The sequence below is a fragment of the Dama dama genome, chromosome 20 (assembly GCF_033118175.1).
Source record: "Dama dama isolate Ldn47 chromosome 20, ASM3311817v1, whole genome shotgun sequence".
Classification (NCBI taxonomy): domain Eukaryota; kingdom Metazoa; phylum Chordata; class Mammalia; order Artiodactyla; family Cervidae; genus Dama; species Dama dama.
Genome location: NC_083700.1, coordinates 36,144,316 through 36,163,409, shown reverse-complemented (window position 1 = coordinate 36,163,409; position 19,094 = coordinate 36,144,316). Strand labels below are relative to the sequence as shown.

The 19,094-nt window shown below is 39.3% G+C and overlaps 1 protein-coding gene across 2 annotated transcripts in view; it reads right to left on the bottom strand.

Annotated features, from left to right (window-relative positions):
* Positions 1 to 19,094, bottom strand: part of VAV3 (vav guanine nucleotide exchange factor 3) — a 414,579-nt gene that overhangs the window by 214,331 nt on the left and 181,154 nt on the right. For both annotated transcript variants that reach the window (XM_061121261.1, XM_061121262.1), the window contains exons 3-6: positions 11,894 to 11,952; positions 9,432 to 9,497; positions 3,989 to 4,097; positions 742 to 834 (exon numbers count right to left, since the gene is read on the bottom strand). In XM_061121261.1, coding sequence (XP_060977244.1) covers positions 742 to 834; positions 3,989 to 4,097; positions 9,432 to 9,497; positions 11,894 to 11,952 — 327 coding nt within the window. The remainder of the gene's footprint in view (positions 1 to 741; positions 835 to 3,988; positions 4,098 to 9,431; positions 9,498 to 11,893; positions 11,953 to 19,094) is intronic.

The window sequence follows — 19,094 nt, the reverse complement described above, 5'->3', positions numbered from 1 at the left end:
GTCCGCTCTGGGATATCCACATGGCTCACTCCTCAATTCACTCAGCTGTCTGCTTAAATACGACCTGACCATAGAGGCTTTCCGTTATCACTCTACATAAGATAACACCAGCTTCCCCCATCACTCACTATCCCCTTCCTCTGCCTTATTTTTCTTCAGAGGACTTATCACCACCTGACATACTTACTTGCTTAGATTATAAGCCCTCCCATGAGAGTCAGGAGAACTATCAAGTTTAGTTGTGTTGATGGGTATACCCTCAGTCCCTAAATTAGGGCCATTCAGACACTAAGAAATCAATAAATCATTGTAGGATTGTGGGATGAATAAATCTGCTTTGAGATCTTTAAATCCAAAATTATACTGAATATCAGAATACACAGACACTGCAGAAACATTGAGCCTAGCAGTACAGCAAGTCCCTGACATACAAATGAGTTCCATTCTGAAGGCGCATGAGTACATTCAAGTTCAACAGTTAGTCTAGGTACCCACTTAACACAATCAACTACATAGTACTTTACTGTAACAGGTTTATAATACCTTTCACACAAATAATATACACATAAAAAAAAACAAAAAATATTTTTAATCTTATAGTACAGTACCTCAAAAAGTACAGTACAATAGCTGGCATATAGGGACTGTCACATACATTCACATCTTTGAAAGTTCACAACATGAAGGTTCATATGTAGGTGACTTACTGTGTGTGAAAATCGAGAATACCTAATGACTTACTTTTTCTATTGACTCCAGGGTTTCTGTATATTTTTCTTCTGTCTGCTTAATTTCTGCTAGGCAGCAACTTCGTATATCATTTTCTGGACATTTCTACAATTAGAATTTTCAAATTAAAATTATTTAATCAAATTCATATATTAATCTCTTCAGTAGAAGATAGAAATAAAAATTATTTCATTTTTAAGCATTCCATTCTAACACCATGATTTCTTTTTTGTTTGTTTCTATTCTTTTGTTTTGTTTTGGCCATGCTGCATAGCTTGTGGGATCTTAATTCTCTGATCATGGATGGAACCCGTGCACCCTGCAGTGGAAGCATGGAGTTCAAACCACTGGACCACCAGGGAATTCCCAGGCTTCCATTCTAATAACACAAATAACTTAAAGATACACTGAACTGCATCTGTGAAGGATCTTTGCTTTTAAAGGGCTTCCCTGGTGGCTCAGATGGTCAAGAACCTGCCTGCAATGCAGGAGACCCAGCTTCAATCTCTGGGTCAGTACCCTGGAGGCAGGGCATGGCAACCCACTCCAGTATTCTTGCCTGGAAAATTACATGGACAGAGGAGCCTGATGGGCTGCATGGTGTCACAAAAAGTTGGACATGACTGAATGACTAACACACTTTGCTTTTTAAAAAAATGTGAACAATGTAAATGCAAAGGTTTGAGATAATTAAAAATATACTATGAGTATACTCTCTTTAAACTGAAGCATCTATTTTATTATAAATGTAATTCAATCTGGAAACATTATGAATGGTCTAATACCATTTTCTTAATGTACAGCATACAAGTGCTATAGAAATAACTGCAAAAAATCATAAAAGGATATTTGATAAGTAAAAAAATCTTAAATATTTTTTCAAGAGTTAACATCTTGATGTTTGGTTTTTACTAAGTGTTTAAGACTACAGGCAGAAGAACATGGAAAGAAGACCAAAGGTTTGGGGACCAGATAGAATTGGGTTCAAGGACCAGTTTTACTGTCATTTAGCTTGTCATTGTGAAGAAGTTACCTAATTTCTCTGTCTCAATTTTCTTATCTATAAAACAAAATTACAGTACCCAGCTCAAGGATCTGTAAATGAGATAACCCATGTGGCGTGCTTAATACCCTGAGGAGTGCACTAGAAGTGCCCCATGCATTCTGTCATCATCACTGTTCACCCTGGGCCACATAGACAGCCCACATCATCAGCTCAGTGAAGACAGTCCTTGGGAAAGACAGTGAAGAATCTGCTGGTACCCAAAGCAGCTGATAGTTTAAGGGGGCACAGACAATAATTTGTCACCTAAAACACTGAAAATGCTGCCACAGGTGTCCAATCAGCTGGTGCAGCAAGTTAAAGCACACATTTATGACATTTACCAAACACAGGCCAGCCAATCTGTTTTCATCCCACAGAAGCTGCTGCTCCCTACCTGGGCATCAGACAACTTGCCAGCCTTTTATTAAATGAAAGAGGTCAAAAAGAGCTGAGCATATTCATCAAAGTACTGAAGAAACCTAAACTACACCTAGCTCATGAAGAAAGGCTTTTGTGTAAAAAAAGACTATGTTAATAGAAGTTTAAGCAACTGACTTTTTTCTTTTCTATTTCAAATTACAGGTGAGAAAATCATTGAAAGTAATTCTGAATGCTTTACATATTTTCATGCAGATCGTTTTGTGGGCTCATATTGACTATGGTAATATCTGAAACTAGGTTTAAAAAATAGCAAAAAAATGCTAGGAGACCTATAATGAAACAAAAGAAAGAAAAATACCTTCTATCAACTCCTAACAAATAGGAAGAAATATTCTTTAACATATATTTTATGCCACATCACAGACTTTTGAACTCTGTGGGAGAAGGTGAGGGTGGGATGTTTCTAAAGAACAGCATGTATATTATCTATGGTGAAACAGATCACCAGCCCAGGTGGGATGCATGAGACAAGTGCTCGGGCCTGGTGCACTGGGAAGACCCAGAGGAATCGGGTGGACAGGGAGGTGGGAGGGGGGATCGGGATGGGGAATACATGTAAATCTATGGCTGATTCATATCAATGTATGACAAAACCCACTGAAAAAATAAATAAATAAATAAAGGAAAAGGGAAAAAAAAAAAAAAAAGGAAAGGCATAGGGAAGTGAAAAAAAAAATTTAAAGTAGATTTATCTGCTTTGTAAGAGATTTCCTTTCATAGCAATATAATTTTATGATTCCCTGAAATTATGCTCTATTGCCACTCTGCTTTATTTAGCTGGGTGGCATGCCCTTTACCTCTCAGACTTGATTTTTCTACTAGCAAAATGAAAGGATTAGACCAGAGATTCCCTGTGGATGTTCTGAACTGCACAATGTCAGACTTTGTGCACTTCAGTTGTGTCCAACACTTTGCAACTCTACGGACTGTAGCCCACCAGGCTCCTCTGTCCATGGGATTCTCCAGGCAACAATGCTGGAGTGGGCTGCCACGCCCTTCTCCAGGGCATCTTAGGTACCCAGGGATTAAACTCGCATCTCTTGTGTCTACTGCTTGGGCAGACAGGTTCTTTACCACTAGCATAACATGGGAAGCCCAACATCATGTTCATATGCCTCCAAATGCAACAGTATGTCATGGTTATACATAAAAAGGGATGGCTCTGATGGTAAAGCATCTGCCTACAATGTGGGAGACCTGGATTCAATCGCTAGGTCAGGAAGATCCCCTGGAGAAGGGAATGGCTACTCACTCCAGTATTCCTGCCTGGAGAATTCCATGGACAGAGGAGCCTGACAGGCTACATTCCATGGGGTCACAAAGAGTATGACACGACTGAGCGACTAACATTTTTCAAACATAAAAAAGAAAACAAAAAATGATTCCAGCAGAAGTTACCTAAATAATTTTAACTATTATATTAATTACAATCATTTCATTACAATTGCAATTAATATACTTATTACATGAATATTACTTTATTTTATTAATTATAATTATCATATTAGTTAGCCATTCAGATAATCACTTTCCTAATAAAATAATTCAGACTAACAAGTCATGGTTATACAGTTAAAAGCAAGATAAGAAAACAAAAGGCGACTCGAGCAGAAATTAAACAACTAATTATAACTATTGTATTTATTATAATGTTAATTATAGCATAAATGTTGTATTAATTATAATTACTATATTAATTAGTCCTTCAGGTAATCACTTTCCTTATAAAATACTCAGTCACTTAGAAACATCCTAGCCAGGTCAGAGTCCTACCGACTGCTGAGCTTCCTCCGCCTTCATCAGGTCCTCGTACACCTCGCCACCTTCATCCTCCCCATACACACAGTCATACAGACCCTCTTCATCTTCCACGTGGGTTTCACTGAAACAAAGGGTACGACATAAATGTCATTTCTATCATGCAGTAAACACAATAGTGAAAAACAGGTTACTGGATTTTAGTAGAAAATCCAGATCAACTAGAGTGGAACGCGTGAAAGGCTCACATTCCAGCTCTGTCCCTCCTGATAAGAACGATGACAAACAATAGAATCCAACAGTGACAGTAGTGAGCTAACACTCACCGGGCATTTACTGCATCACTCTGCATGGATCACCCTCGTTTGCCCAGGCCCAGCATTTACTGTGTTAACAGGTAGGCATGGTCGTTTGGTCAGTCATAGTGACAAGGATTTTGAGAAAGAAAAAGATTCTTTGACTTGCCCAGAATGACACAGCTCATCCAAGGGCAAAGCCAGGATTTAAAATTCAGGCTACCTTACACTCTGAGTATTTTAACTGCTCTATTATCGTTCTTGTTGTTCAGTTGTTAAGTCGTATCCGACTCTGTGGATCCATGGACTGCAGCATACCGGGTTCCTCTGTCCTCTACGATCTCCCAGAATTTGCTCAAATTCATGTCCACTGAGTGGGTGATGCTATCTAACTATCCTCCTCTCTTCCTGCTCTATTTCACTGCCTCCCACTGTTCATATGTCAAGGCCTCATGGGAATTTCCTGGTGGTCCAGTGGTTAGGACCAGGCATTTCCCCCGCCCTGGCCCCAGATTCATTTCCTGATTGGGATATTAAGATCTCACATGCCTTGGCCAAAAAAAATAAAAGTGTCAGTTTCATCATCTGTATGAAAGGATATACTATGGAGAAGACAGAGGAGTTGGGAAGGAGTTACTATTTATAAATAATCTTTTTAAAGCATTAATTTCTGTTGATTATAATCATCAATATCTAGTGCAATAGTTTTCAAACCATGTTCCTTCAAGGCCACTCAAAGGATACCCACAGGTTCCCTTTGAGTCGGATTCCTTTTTTATCTGTTTTATTTGTATTTTGCTTAAAGAAAAGGTCCCAAGGCCACAAGACATTTATAAAAGCCTTTTCAATTCTTCTGCTAGTCTCCCAGCAATGGCAAATAATCTCTATTTTTAAAGCTTCCATGAATGCTTCCACAGTGATTGATTGATGTATCGTCCCTAAACTCTTCATGTGAGACAGTAAACCTGTTCAGTCAAAGTAGAAACAGCCGTTTCTACCTATCACCCATTCTATCACTACTCCTTGAGTTTTTCCTTTCCGTTCAAGAGTTCCATAAACAGCTTCTACTAACAACTAATGTCAAAGAACTGAGATTAATAAATTAAGTTGTGTTAGAAAGAAGCATTAACCTCTTGGAAAAGAAATTCCACTCTTCCAATACTGCCAGCCCTTAGCATTTCTCTTGGGCCTGTGCAGATAGAACATTATAAATTGACATGTACAAAAATAAAAACATTGTAAGCATAAATGTCACTCTGCAACTCGGAGCATTTTTCAAAGTAGGGGCAATCACAAGGTTGTCTATGTTTATCAGGAAGAGTTATTAGGAGGCATTTGACAGAAAGGAACTGTCAGACACCCAGAAGAAAGAAAGGTGCCTTAAGGGAGAGCAATCTAGTGGTAAGAGAAGCTACAGAGAACTCTGCTCTGAGAAAACTCATTCCAAGATGACCTGTCCTCCTGTCTACCCACCTACCTGATTTTTACTAAGAACCTACTGACTGCCAGATCCAGAAGATCCAGAAGAATGCCTGGATCCAGAAGATCCAAGGGCTCTCCCATAGTCTAATGTGGAAAACAGCACAGAAACACAGAATTCTATGATGCAGAGGAAAGAATAAGCGATACTCTGACTAAGGAAGTCAGGGAAGGCTTCACAGAAGATATTACATCCGAACTGGATCTGCAGTGTATTTATTTAGTCAACATGTATGTGGTGAATAAATACCATGTTCCAGGAGATATAGCCGCAGATGAGGCAGACGCAGTTGCTGCCCTCAGGGACGACACATTGAATGAGAAGACGGATGAGTATTCAGACAGAGGACACCAAGCTGTGAGAAGGCAGGCAGATGTGAAGAGCCTGGCAATGTGAAGGCTGGAGTCCCGTCCAGGTGAGTGAGGGAGATCCAGAGAAGAAGAGCTGAGCCAATCTGAGAAGAGCCTCGTCCTCTGTAAGCTGAACTTTACTTGGGCAACTGGGGACCATGGGGGGGTTATAAAGGGGGTAATGTGGAGAGTGAAGAAGTCAGATAGGGAGATGGGGAGGGAGGTAATGAGCACCATAACTAGGGTAAAAGAAGGTGAGGAGAACAACGGAGAGACTGTGCGAAGTACAACCGACCAGACTTGGGGATCAGCATGGATTAGGCGGAGGGAGGAAGGAGTGAAGGATGCTTCTCAGCTTTCTACTCTGGAAAACTAGAGACATGGTGAGTTGTATTGGCAGTTCCAGAATTTCCATACTGAGGGGCTTAGGCAGGCAGCCTCCTCTGAGAACAGTGGGGCAGTTCAACTAGTTTGAGTACTTTCCATAACCCATCAAAGGATAAGAAGGTTTGATGAGGTCATGAAGGAACTGAGATTTTTTAAAAAAAGATAAAGGAGTAGGTTCTATATCAAAGGGAATCCTGTTCAGAAGGAAGACAGGCTGTGAAATCCATTTCCTGCCTCAGACCCTTCAACTCACCCTCCACCAAACAACAACAACAAAACAAAAAGCAAACAAACAAAAATGACATCATCTTGCTTAATTCTTGCTATCGACTATTTCCCACGAGAGCAGAGGCATATACGGACACATCCACACAGATTTTTCTCTAAGAATTGCAGGAGGGACACACATGAATCCACACACATAGCGACTGGGCTAGAACAGTTTGGGTTTTATTATTCAATCCCATAGTAAAACTATTTCTTGCTAACAGTTTGGTCAATAATTTCTGATTTGCATAAAATGAGGAGGGGAGAGGAAGGAAGGAGCTGTGATTTTTCAAATGGTCAACAGATCAACAGCCATCCATATTAGCTTTCCTGTGTCCAGGCCATCAATATATGGTTACATCTGACACTCTGGTCACGAAGGCTGGAGGAGATAGGACACTGTACAGTTTAGCCATCTCACATGCTCTCCGCCCCATCCTGCATCAGCTTCTCTCCACATCAGGAGAGAATGTTTCCCCCTGCAGTGCAGAGCAGAGTAGACCACTGTTTGTTCCGGGGGCCTCCCTTCAGATAATTCACCCCCAAAGGTGACAGTGAAGTATGTGAAGCCACAGAGTTCATCACAAAGCCAAGACTGAAGATCAAGACCTTATGGCAAGCATCTGCAGGAAACACATGACATTTGGACCTCCAGCTCCAGGTGGAGAGGTGAAACTGACTGCATCTCCCAGGCAGCCAGGCTGGGGACCCGGGTTTTCTCCAAACTTGCGTCCTCACAAACAAATTCTGACATCAACAGAACAAGATGAGCAAAACTATAGGAATGAGTAAGTATAAGTGACAAATGCTGGAGGTTAAAAAATGTCATCATAGCACTGGAAATAATAATATTTTTTTAAGACTACAAAGAATTTAATTATATTAAATTAATATAATTTAATCTTACAGTAATCTTACAGTCATTTGATGAAGACTATAGCCAATTCAATGAGACACTCAGTAATGACTTTACTGAAGATTAGTAAATTCTAGAAGATTTTAAATAGAATTAAGAAATCCTTCTTCTTTTTTTCTTTTTTTTTTTTTGGCTGCTCCAGGTCTAAGTTGCAGCATAACATGAGGGATCTAGTTTCCTGACCAGGGATCAAACCCAGGCCCCCTGAAATGGTAGCACAGAATCTTAACCACTGGACTGCCAGGGAAGTCCCAATAAGAAACCATTCTTGATGGACACTTGAAATATTAGACTTTGTGGCCCATCCATATGCAGCCTACTCCAGGAGGGCTGCTGGCTGGCCCTACGGCTCCTATCACAGAGCTCTCCAGCTGAAAGTTCTTGGAGGAGCAAGGCAGGGCGCTTGTGGGAGTCAATGCAGTGAGCTAGAATAAGAACTGCATGGGTTCAAACCCAAAGGCTACTATTTACTAGCAATACGATCTTTAGCAAGTTACTGAGCTTTTCAAGGCTCAGTTTTCTCATTTGTAAACTGCGGTGATACTAGTAACAACTTCATAATGTGGTGTTACATGAGGGAGTGTGCGAAAACACGGTTAGCACAGGATCCTAGGAACTGATAGATGTCTCCTGATGGACAGCTCAAGCCTGAAATATCGCTCCTGGAAGAGGAAGATGCTCAATGCAGCTTTGGCCTATTTATTCAGAAAACAGATATTTATGGAGGGCCTACTAGATACTAGACACCGTTTGAAGTGCTAGGAAAATAGCCAAGAACAAACTAAAGTCCCTGATCTCGTGAAGTTGGTCCTCCAATGAGGAGATGGACAGTACATGAAGCAAACCGAGACTACCTCAGGCAGAGGCGAGTCCATCAAAACGCAGGGCAAGGGAAGTGGGGTGACCATTTTAGGTCGGGCAGTCAGGAAGGCTTCGCTGGGAGGGCCATCTGAGTGAAATCTTGAATGGTGAGGGGTCAGCCACAAGGGCGGAATGCACAGCAAGTGTAGAAGTCCTAGAGTAAGAACAAGCTCCCTGTGCTGGGGTTATCAGGATGGATAAGTGGATGAATTTCCATAGGACCTGAATCTCTCCTGGAGCAGAATCTATGTCTTATTACAATTCTCTGCAAACATACCTGATCTTTGGCATCAGTTCCCTGAGGGGTGAGGATCACGTTTCATATTTATTTGTAATCTGCACAAGTCACTCAATCAGCAGGAGATAGTCAGCTGCAAAGACCTTTAGCCTCTCCTGACTATTTAACAATATGGCCCAAAAGGATTCTCTGTTCAGAATCAACACCATCTGATGAAACATCCCTGAATAACCCCCACCCACAGTAATCTTGTCTGCCCTTGAACTTGCACAGCAAGCATTATCTGTCCTCCAAGTCTAATGGTAGATTCTACTCCTCTCTCTGATTGTTTCTTATTTTTCTGATTCCAGGTTCGTCTACAATGCCTCTACAATGCCTTTGAGAAACTTCCAAATGTTAACTTCATCACCGTCTGTTTCTTTACTCTCCATAGAGATTCACACAATGCAAGATACACAACAAGAATTAAAAGTCACTTGAAGTACATTTTCTTGTGAACATTTCCATCAGGAGTTTGAGGTTAATTCTTACATATCTTAATCACTAAGCCACAGTTCCCCTTTAGATAGCTATTTCAACACCTGTGGTTGAAATTCACAAAGGATGCAAAAATCGGCAGTGGTGTTAATTTTGCTGAAATTTTGCTGAAAATGCTCAACATACTCGATTAAATCTGGCAGGCCTTTGTAGATGTCATCATCATTAATGCTTTCTTCTGTCGGGAAGGGCCTAGGAGGGAGCAGAAAAAACAAGTGAATGAGCAACGAGGCTGGACATTTACCACTCACTAAACACAAAAGTTCAGCTGCAGCCAAAGTGGTCAGGTCAGTCACCATGCTTCACATGACATCTGGGGTTTCTCCCAAAGTGTGGGACCCTGTGGCTGTGTCAGGGTCCCCCAGGAAGGCTGTGGCACCTGCTATCCCAAAACCCCTGCAGCAATCACTGCTGGTCACTACAGTCATGTGAGTGGTTGTAGATGTGCTAAGGTGCTCACCATTTCCCACCAGCCACACATTTGCAGGCTCACCTCACCACTCACTGCAGCTTCCCAGTTCAGAGTGGGCCCTTATCTTCCACATTGTCTCTTTGCACTTAGAGAATCTGATCTGACAAATAATTCGGTAACAATCCTCCAAGCATGACTCAGTTTACTAGTATCAATAAAAAAATTAGAAGTAAAAAATGTCATGTCCTCTATATATGATCATTGACTCTGATATACTTTTCTACTCAGACCATAAATGATATAAGTTATATTTTTTTTATTTTCATCTATTGGACAAATGAGTCAAACAGACCTCAGGGAGAGTATGGTGTTTTCTTTGTCCTCCTGTCAAAGAAAATCACTTTAATTTATGCCCTTTTCCTAGCCATTGACTCCCCTGTTTGCCTCACACTTTGATCTTCATTCATAACAACAACATAATGCCCTAAATTTACATCTAACAAAATCACAGTGATTATACTATGGTGCCAAAAGTTTTACCCTTTCTTTACATACAGAAAGCATGTCATATGTTTCATAAAAACAAGAGGACCCATTAAAATAACAAATAAGCACTAAATAATTATATTTAGTATAGGGAAAATATTTCATGTTGGTTTACAGATTAACTTAATACTTAGGACATTTAAGGAACATACATTTTTCAAATAAATTAAAATGTATGAGAAATGCCAGTTTCAAAATCCTTTTTAAAAATAAATATCTTGACACATTTTATTATATTCTTATATACAAGTTCATCATAGTAAAAACTGAAATTATAAATAAGAGTAATTTAAAAGGAAAAAAAAACTTCTATGTATACTTTCAGAATTAACCATATATAAACACATAAAAACATGCTATTTCAAAATCTTCTGCTAGCTTATAACAAAATATATGCTGACATGGAAAGATAATCATAAATTGAAGAGGAGATGACAGGGTATGCAACATTTATCCAACATATAGACTCTCTCTGTAGAAAGCTGCCAAATTCATGGCCCGTTTCTGAGAAAGGGTCTGCGGGGCATCCTCCCCAAGGTCACTACGCTTTGTACCCAAGGACTGGGCTGCCCAGCCACAGCTGATTAAAGCTGTAGACATGCGTACATCCTCTCTGTTGGAATCTGAATGTGAACAGAAAATTGGAAGCAACAGAAGACGAGACAGAGGTTCATAGAGCCCCATAACAGCTAGAGACAGTTATAGACGCCTGAGGAAATCACATGAGAAATGAGATCCATTCCATTTCCATGTGGCTGGTTGTGTGACTGCTGAAACTGCTTTTCTGTATTTCTAACATCATTAACAATACAACTTTCTAACTGAACTCACTTGAATATGCCGTATTTTAAACAGAAAAGGCCCAACACAACATATGTATCTCCATTTCCATACTTACTGACTGCATAATGCTTCACTGCCTGGAAAAAGCAGAATTTAACCAATCTACAGTTGACCGTTGAACAAGATGGTCTGACCTGCACAGATCCACTTATAAACTGACTTTTTTCAGTAGTACATACTATACAATCCATGGTTGGTTGAAACCGCTGATGCAGAGGAACAGCGGATGCAAAGTATCAACTGTAAGTTATACTCAAATTTTCAAATGTGTGGGCAGTGTGTGCCCCTAATGCCCACACTATTCAAGGGTCAACTATAATTCCAAGATTTCATTTGGTACCAAACCTTCAATAAATCTCCTTGTATATATATCATTTTGGTTGTCTGATTAATTCTTAAAATGCCTGAAAGTTGTGACTTCTTGTTATGGCTTATAGGATATAAACGTACTACAACATCTTTTAAAATATTTATTTAATTAAGCATTGTCTTAATGAATCACCTGTATAAAAATGTTAGAGGAAGTTAAAAACAAAATAAACGCATCAGTGATTGTCACCAGTAAACTGAGAACAATGTTTACCCAAGGTGTTTGATTCAACTCTACGAATAAGTTCTTACTTGCTCAACAAATTTCAAATGTCTATTGAGTACTTATATACTAGGTATTCTGAGTGAATGAGATGCAGTCCCTGTGTGCAAAGTGTTTTACAAACAGTAACTATTTGATAAACAATCACTTCACTGAACTGAACAGGGCACACGAACCATAGAGAAACCAGCTTACCTGATCCCTGTGGCCAATGCGATAGGTGTGCGAGAAAGTCGCGATAACGTTTCTATTACCTAAGAAAAGAGGACAGGGTTTATTAGACAAACATTTCATAAAAAAAAAATTATTTTCAAAAACTAGTTTTACTAGCTAATATTAACAATAGCAGCAGAAATGTAAATTTATAGATACCACAAAAGGGCAGAATGGGAAGAGCTATAACTGAGAGAAGTATAAACATCTGGGTTGTAATTGTGTCCCTTGCCTTAACTTCATGATGCTAAGCAAATGACTAACCATCTGGTTTGCCGTTTCTTGAGCAGCAAAAACAAGGAGTTGGGCAAGGGAGTCCTGAAGGTCTCATATTCCCACTTCTACATGATCTGAAAGACCCCGTGTCCTCTTGCACGGTCCAAAACAGTAGCCACTAGACAGACAGGCTGTTTAAATTTAAATGAATTCACATTTTTTTTTTTAATTCACATTTTTAAAACAAAAAATCAAGTTCCTTAGTTGGACTAGCTACATTGCAAGCACTCAGCAGCCCATGTGCCAAGTGTCTACTGCACTGGATGGCGCAGACATGAAGCGCTTCCACTGAGACAGAAGTTCACTGGCCAGCACTGCTTGTAGCACGCTAGTTCACGGGGAGACTCTCAAGCCAGCCCATGTGAGTGCTAATCCTGACTTCACCATCCATGGGCCATGTATCCTTAGACAAACTACTTAAATTCTTTGGGTTTCCGTTTTCTCATCTGGATACTGCTTATAATAATTTAGATTATTAACAATCCTTACCTTATTATAAGAATTAAAAAGATAACGCATGTAAAGTATTTATAGGGTGGCTATTCTTACAAATGCCAACTTTAAGAAAATTATCTTACTCTAATTCTAGAAAAAATTTTCCTACATTACCTCAATTATCTGTATCTGTTTCAAAAATTCTTTATAAAGATCTTCAGTACTTCACCCTCCATGTGCTCTGACAGAGCTTTAGCATTAGCACCTAGAAATTGTACCTTCCTTCCCACGTTTGTACCTAATAGCATCTCTTTCAAAAACTTAGTGAGGAAGTCAGTGAGCTAAAATGTATTTTTCTCATGAAACCAGAGAAAACATAAATTGTTTAAATTTATGTTTAAATCTAAACATAAATGGAAAGATAATAAATTGTCTTAACTCTCTAAACAAAATGTGAAGAGGTTCTACTACAGAGTCTGTTCACAATGAGGGGGAAAAAAGGGAGAAAGGGTAAAAATGTATCTCTAGGTTGAGGTAATCTTTGAATTCCTCAGTTCAAACACAGAAACATATAGTTTCCAGTACCAGGCTATTCATAAGGGCATTAGCCACATATACACTTCTGTATCACCTAATTCAGGAGGCAGAATGTTGCTGTGGTTACAACCTGTGAGCTGAGAACACTTGGAGGGTTTAGGCCCCCACCTTTATCATATGGATAATAACAACCTGTCTCACAGAATTACTGAAAATTAAATGAGACAATGCCTATCAAATGCCTGACACAATAAATGTGAACTGTTACTAATATACAAAATAAACTTATTATATACAAACAAAATTTAATCAAAACCTTTTATGCAATTTCTTCCTGGTTTAACTGCTGAAGCAAACAAATATAAAAATAAAACACCTAGGTAACACTTGATATCCTTAATAAATATTCCAGAATAAAGATAAAGCATCTTCAGTGAGTGTATAAGTTCAGAAGACCATAAACAGATAATAAATTTATCATAATAAACTGATTTCATGATAAAAAAAAGTCATTTGCTAAATTTCCAAAAATATGTATTATTTACGGAAAAGGCTAGCTGTTGGAGAATTCCAGGATAATCTGTGAAGTAATATTGAGACTTATGAATTAACTACACTGGTGAATTTTAGCATGAGCCTTATGATGTGGTACTGTTCTAAAGTTATGGGGTGAAGTCAGCTTCAAATTTGTTTTTTTCACAGCAGTATCACTACTCAATAACAAGAGAAATAGCAACAGCATTGGTATAGCTATGTGTTTTACTATTTCTGTTATTTATTTTAACAAAAATGGTAAAACACCAAATTTACAGCCTGTTCCCATCACACAAGACTATATGTAGTTTGATTTTTTCCATACAATTGTCCACCAGAGGGAGCCAAACGATAGTCTATCATTTCACTGAAGCATTGAATATAAGTATAAACATTTCTGAAAATTAACAAGCTAAAACCAATTCCTGTTATTTACTTAGAAGGACTACTTATTGCTATTCAAGGATAGAAAAATAACAAATATATAATGTCAGTGGATGAGACAGAAGCATAATATGTATCACGTCTTAAAGAGACTCTTGGAGGACTATCACAGTTTTGTGTCTATCCTTATACATCAGGTCAATCCACCAACTCTAAGTTTAGGCAAAGCAAATAATGATTGGTCAATATAGTGTTTTTAGAACAGTGTGTATTCTATAAAGGTGGGGTGTATCCGGATTTGGAATAGACAAATACACAAATTAATGCCAGATCCTCAAGCCGTCCATGTGGAGAATGACCTGCTGTTAGAAACATCCATTCAAGTATATTTACAAAAGAAAATATCCCCTAGGACAGTAAGAAGACTGCCCTTGAAATGTCTTAATTTCTAAACTGTTGCCTCAAATAGTGTGACATATGGACATTAATTCTCAGAAAGGAGGTGTAACAAGTTAGAATATTTGCAGGTTAATAGGCTGACAACCAACTACTAAATCCACATCATGGATTTTCTTTCCCTACCTAAATCCATCCTTTGATAAGAAAAATAGCATTTATAAAGAAAAGAAAAAAAATTCCAGATAATAGGAATAAGAGTGACACGTGAGGAAGGTGGGAGAGGTGGGCAGGGCTTCTGTGTGTATGCTTTAAAAGGGTGAGCTAGATTCCAAAATCCATGAAGGATCATTGGACAAGTTTAAGGAAGAGAGCAGGGTCAAAACTGCATTTTTAGAAGGTCACTCAGCAATGGGAAGGACAGACTGGAGTAGGACGACACTGGATAGAGACAGGGGCCAGGAGATCCACAAAGGGGAGGGCTCTCAATCATCCAGGTAAGAGATGAGAGGTCTCAGCTAAGACAGCAGTAGGGCAGCTAGAGAAGAGGTAGAAATGGTGACATATTTAGGAACAGAGGCTGATGCTCTGGGGAAGCTGAAGGAGGAGGAAGCAGCCAGGACCATCTGGACTGGCTGCTACAGTGTGGAGGGGCCAGCTCCACCACTGCCCACCCGAAAGCTCCAGGATACTCCAGAGCAGGAAGTTCTTGTTCTCTGTTCCCTCCAAACACCTGACTATGTTCATCCTGAACTCAGCCTGGCTGATTCCCACCCAGAGCCTTCTCTGACCATCTCCCTGCTCCAGACTGGATTCTTTGTGTCCACACAGGACCCTGGACATCACTCTGCCCTAGCACCTATCACTTTGTTTAAAAATTTATCTAGTATTTAAAATATTTCAGAAGGACTCATATTTATCTTATCAGATGAAATAATACAGAAATATATAAAAGTTGCACCCCACACCCATACACACACACACACACACACACACACACAGCTCTCTCATTTTCTGCCTAAAGGAAACCTGAGGTAAGAATCTGGTGTGACTCCTGAAGAATTTTTTTTATGATCATTATTTTAGCTAATGTGTTTCTATTATACAGATTTTTCTACAAACATGCTTTTGTCATTTAACAAAATATCATAGATGGTGGTGTCAACACATACAGATCTTCTTTATTCATTTTAATGCTGTACCACATTCCAATGTGATATAACATAATGACTTAACCATTCCCTTGCTGGTGAGTTTTTTCAACATTTTGCTAAAGCAATGCTACAATCAGCATTCTTGCCAAATACCTTTTCAATTGTGTGCAGGTATTTCTATAGGAAGGATTCCAAGATGGGACAAACTAAGGTATAACCATCACTCTTCAAAAAATTTGCACAAATTCACATCACACCTGAAGAGTGTGTAAGAATATAACAAGGTAGGGACTTCCCTGGTGACCCAGTGGTTAAGAACCTGCCTTGCAATGCAGGGGATGCAGGTCAGATCCCTGTTTCAGGACGTCCCACATGCTGTGGAGCAACTAAGCCTTAGCACCACAACTACTGAGCCTGAGTACCACAACTACTGAGCCTGAGTACCACAACTACTGAGCCTGAGCACCACAACTACTAAGCCCAAGCACCACAACTACTGAGCCCACACACCATAACTAAGACCCAAATAAATATTTTTTAAAAAGAACATAATAAGGCTTTCTAATGACCTGTTCATTTGTCTGTCTTTCCCATCCAACAATGGAGAATATCTTAAGGGGAAGGAAGTTGCTTCTTCACTGTTCTATTCCCATCACTGAGGAACAGCCAGGTTCCTACAACCACTTAACACAAAAATATTTGTTGCTGAAACAAATGACTAATACTTACCTTGCAAAACTGTTGTGAGGATTAGGGATAATATGTGTAAAGATATGTAAAGAGATTAGCCTGCCACAAGTGAGGAATGAATGAATAATTGAAGAAGAGGTCCATTATGAAAATTAAATATTAAGTATGAGAAAGAGTTGCTTATCTCCTCAAACCTAGAGACAACATACACAGTGGTACTCCCCCATCAAAATTTCCCCCTAATGATAATTTTATCTAGCTTGAGCTCTTTATTTTTTCCATCCATCCCCATTAGTCAGTTTAAAGCTGTGAAATAAAAAGTCTACAAAAACAGAGTGGCAACACTGTATCCTAATAAAGCTACCCATTTTAACTCTTCTCTCCATCAGACCTTCTGGCTAATTCTCACCCTCTGCTAATCTAGCACATTTAGCACTGTTGATATTGTAATTTGTGAGGAAAACAAGTCAACCATGCAGAACCAGTTTGCCATAGCTCCTTTCAAAGTCCTTTCAAAGTCCTGAGTGAAGGAAGCCATGGGCATAGAGAAGAACAAGAGGAACCATGGGGACCAGCACACAGGTCCACCAAGAAATGCAAATTAATTATGGATTTACCTCCTTCAGTTATCTACCCTGAACCTTGCTCTCTTAACTCTCTCCCAGAGCAATGAGAAGGCTCTGAAGATTCCTGAACAGGGAGCTGGATGCAACGGGAATTCCTGGAGAAGTGTTCCTTCCAGGTAGGGAGGTTCTGAAAGGACAATCAGGTGGCTGCAGGCTTGAACCCCATGTGGCAGACAAGCTCGGCAGTCCCAGAAGGTTCTGCAGCATGAAGCTGCCGCCTTGCAGCCGAAGCCACAGACAGGGACGCTGCACCATGGTTCCTACAGGCTCAGAGCAAGTGCCCTGTGGGGTCACGGAGGAAAGAGCCAGGCCCCAGAGGACACAATTGGGAGTGTGGGCCTGGTCGTGCTGAGCTGGGTAATTCGAACAGAAAGACAGGCCTGTAAACTAGCTCAGGGCAACCAGAAGCAGCCCGGAGATCTGGTTTTACCCAAGCACACTATTCTCTGACCATGAAGCCTTACTCTAAACCCAAGCAGACGTTGAGTTTCAGAATAACAAAATATCTCAACTTCTCCTAAGAAATCAACAGAACTCATTACCTTAATTTTCTTTGCATTTCTAATCTCATACAGTAAATTACCCCATTAGGATACAGTGTGGCTTAGGGCCATTTCCAGCAACATGTTTACATCTTTCTTTCCTAAAATACCTGGTTGTTGCTTTGAATACCATAATTACCAAGCACTTTTTCTGTGGGTAAAGCAAAGCAGTACAACCAGATAAAATGAACAAAATATTATTTCTGTATCAAGAAAATTATGAACTATGGGAACTACATCTGCATTTTTTCAAAAGAGTAGAGTATCTATATGGGTTCAAGTGGGTCCAAATTATCTTGTGCAGGTCTTGATACTAATCATAAATGCAAGAATTATTCTATATACGTTATTCTGAGGTCTCAAAAGTGCTATAGAGAAAAGGAACTTCTCTTTAGGAAAGCAATATACTAGACTGGTTACAATGCAAGCCTAAGACTCATATTTTCTGGATTCTAAATCCCAGCTCCACCTCTCACTAGGTGGGCATCCACTTAGGAGGACCATCCCATACTTTTACTGCTATTTCCTAATGCCATTGTTGCCACCATCATCATTGGTAAAGTAAGATTTGATCTTTGCAAAGCACTTTTGAAAATTAAATGTGATATCTTCCTCAAGTTATTATATGATACAAAGGAAAACTTTCCAAAGGCTGGGAATATATTTAATAAATTATGTTGTACATTCCAGTACATGATAGCCAATGTTTGTTAATAGCTGCCAACAGTTGCTAAACTGGTCTAATTATAACACTTTCCTCTTTAAAAATGAGGGCTGTGGATGTAAATGTTTTTCTTTTATTTAGTGTTCATTTCCTGCTTCTCTGTAATTAATGTTTAATCAAAATAATCAAATAAAAATACCAACTCCTGTCATACAGAAGTATTTCTAAGAGCCTGAAAACAACTGCATTTGACCTTGCTACAGTGAATTTTAGTAAAAAGCAAACAAACAAATGTTCCCGCACAGTCTGCTCATGAAACACTAATAAGGACCAGAATCACATACAGCTCATATGGAATTAAAACAGCTCTAAGAATTGACAGTACAGAGGGAGGGGCTCAGAGATCAGCTCCTCTGAGTCCCCATTATCTCCATACTCACTGCCTCAAATAAATATAAATACCTATAAAACTCTTAAGAGGAAAACAGGCAGAACACTCTGTGACATAAAGATGACAGCAAGATCCTCTATGACCTTCCTCCCAGGGTAATGACAATAAAAATAAACAAACAAGCGGGACCTAATTAAAGTTAAAAGCTTTTGCACAGCAAAGGAAACTATAAACAAGGTAAAGAAATAACCCTCAGAATGGGAGAAAATATTAGCAAATGAAACAACTGGCAAAGGATTACTTTCCAAAATATACAAGCAGCTCTTGCAACTTGATGCCAGAAAATCAACCCAATCAAAAAGTGGGCAGAGACCTAAACAGACGTTTCTCCAAAGAAGACAGGACTATCGAACACAGGAAAAGATGCTCAGTACCGCTCATTATCAGAGAAATGCAAATCAAAATACAATGAGATATCCTGACACTGGTCAGAATGGCTATCACTAAAAAATCTGGAGAGGGTGTAGAGAAAAGGGAATATGTTCTGAAGAGGG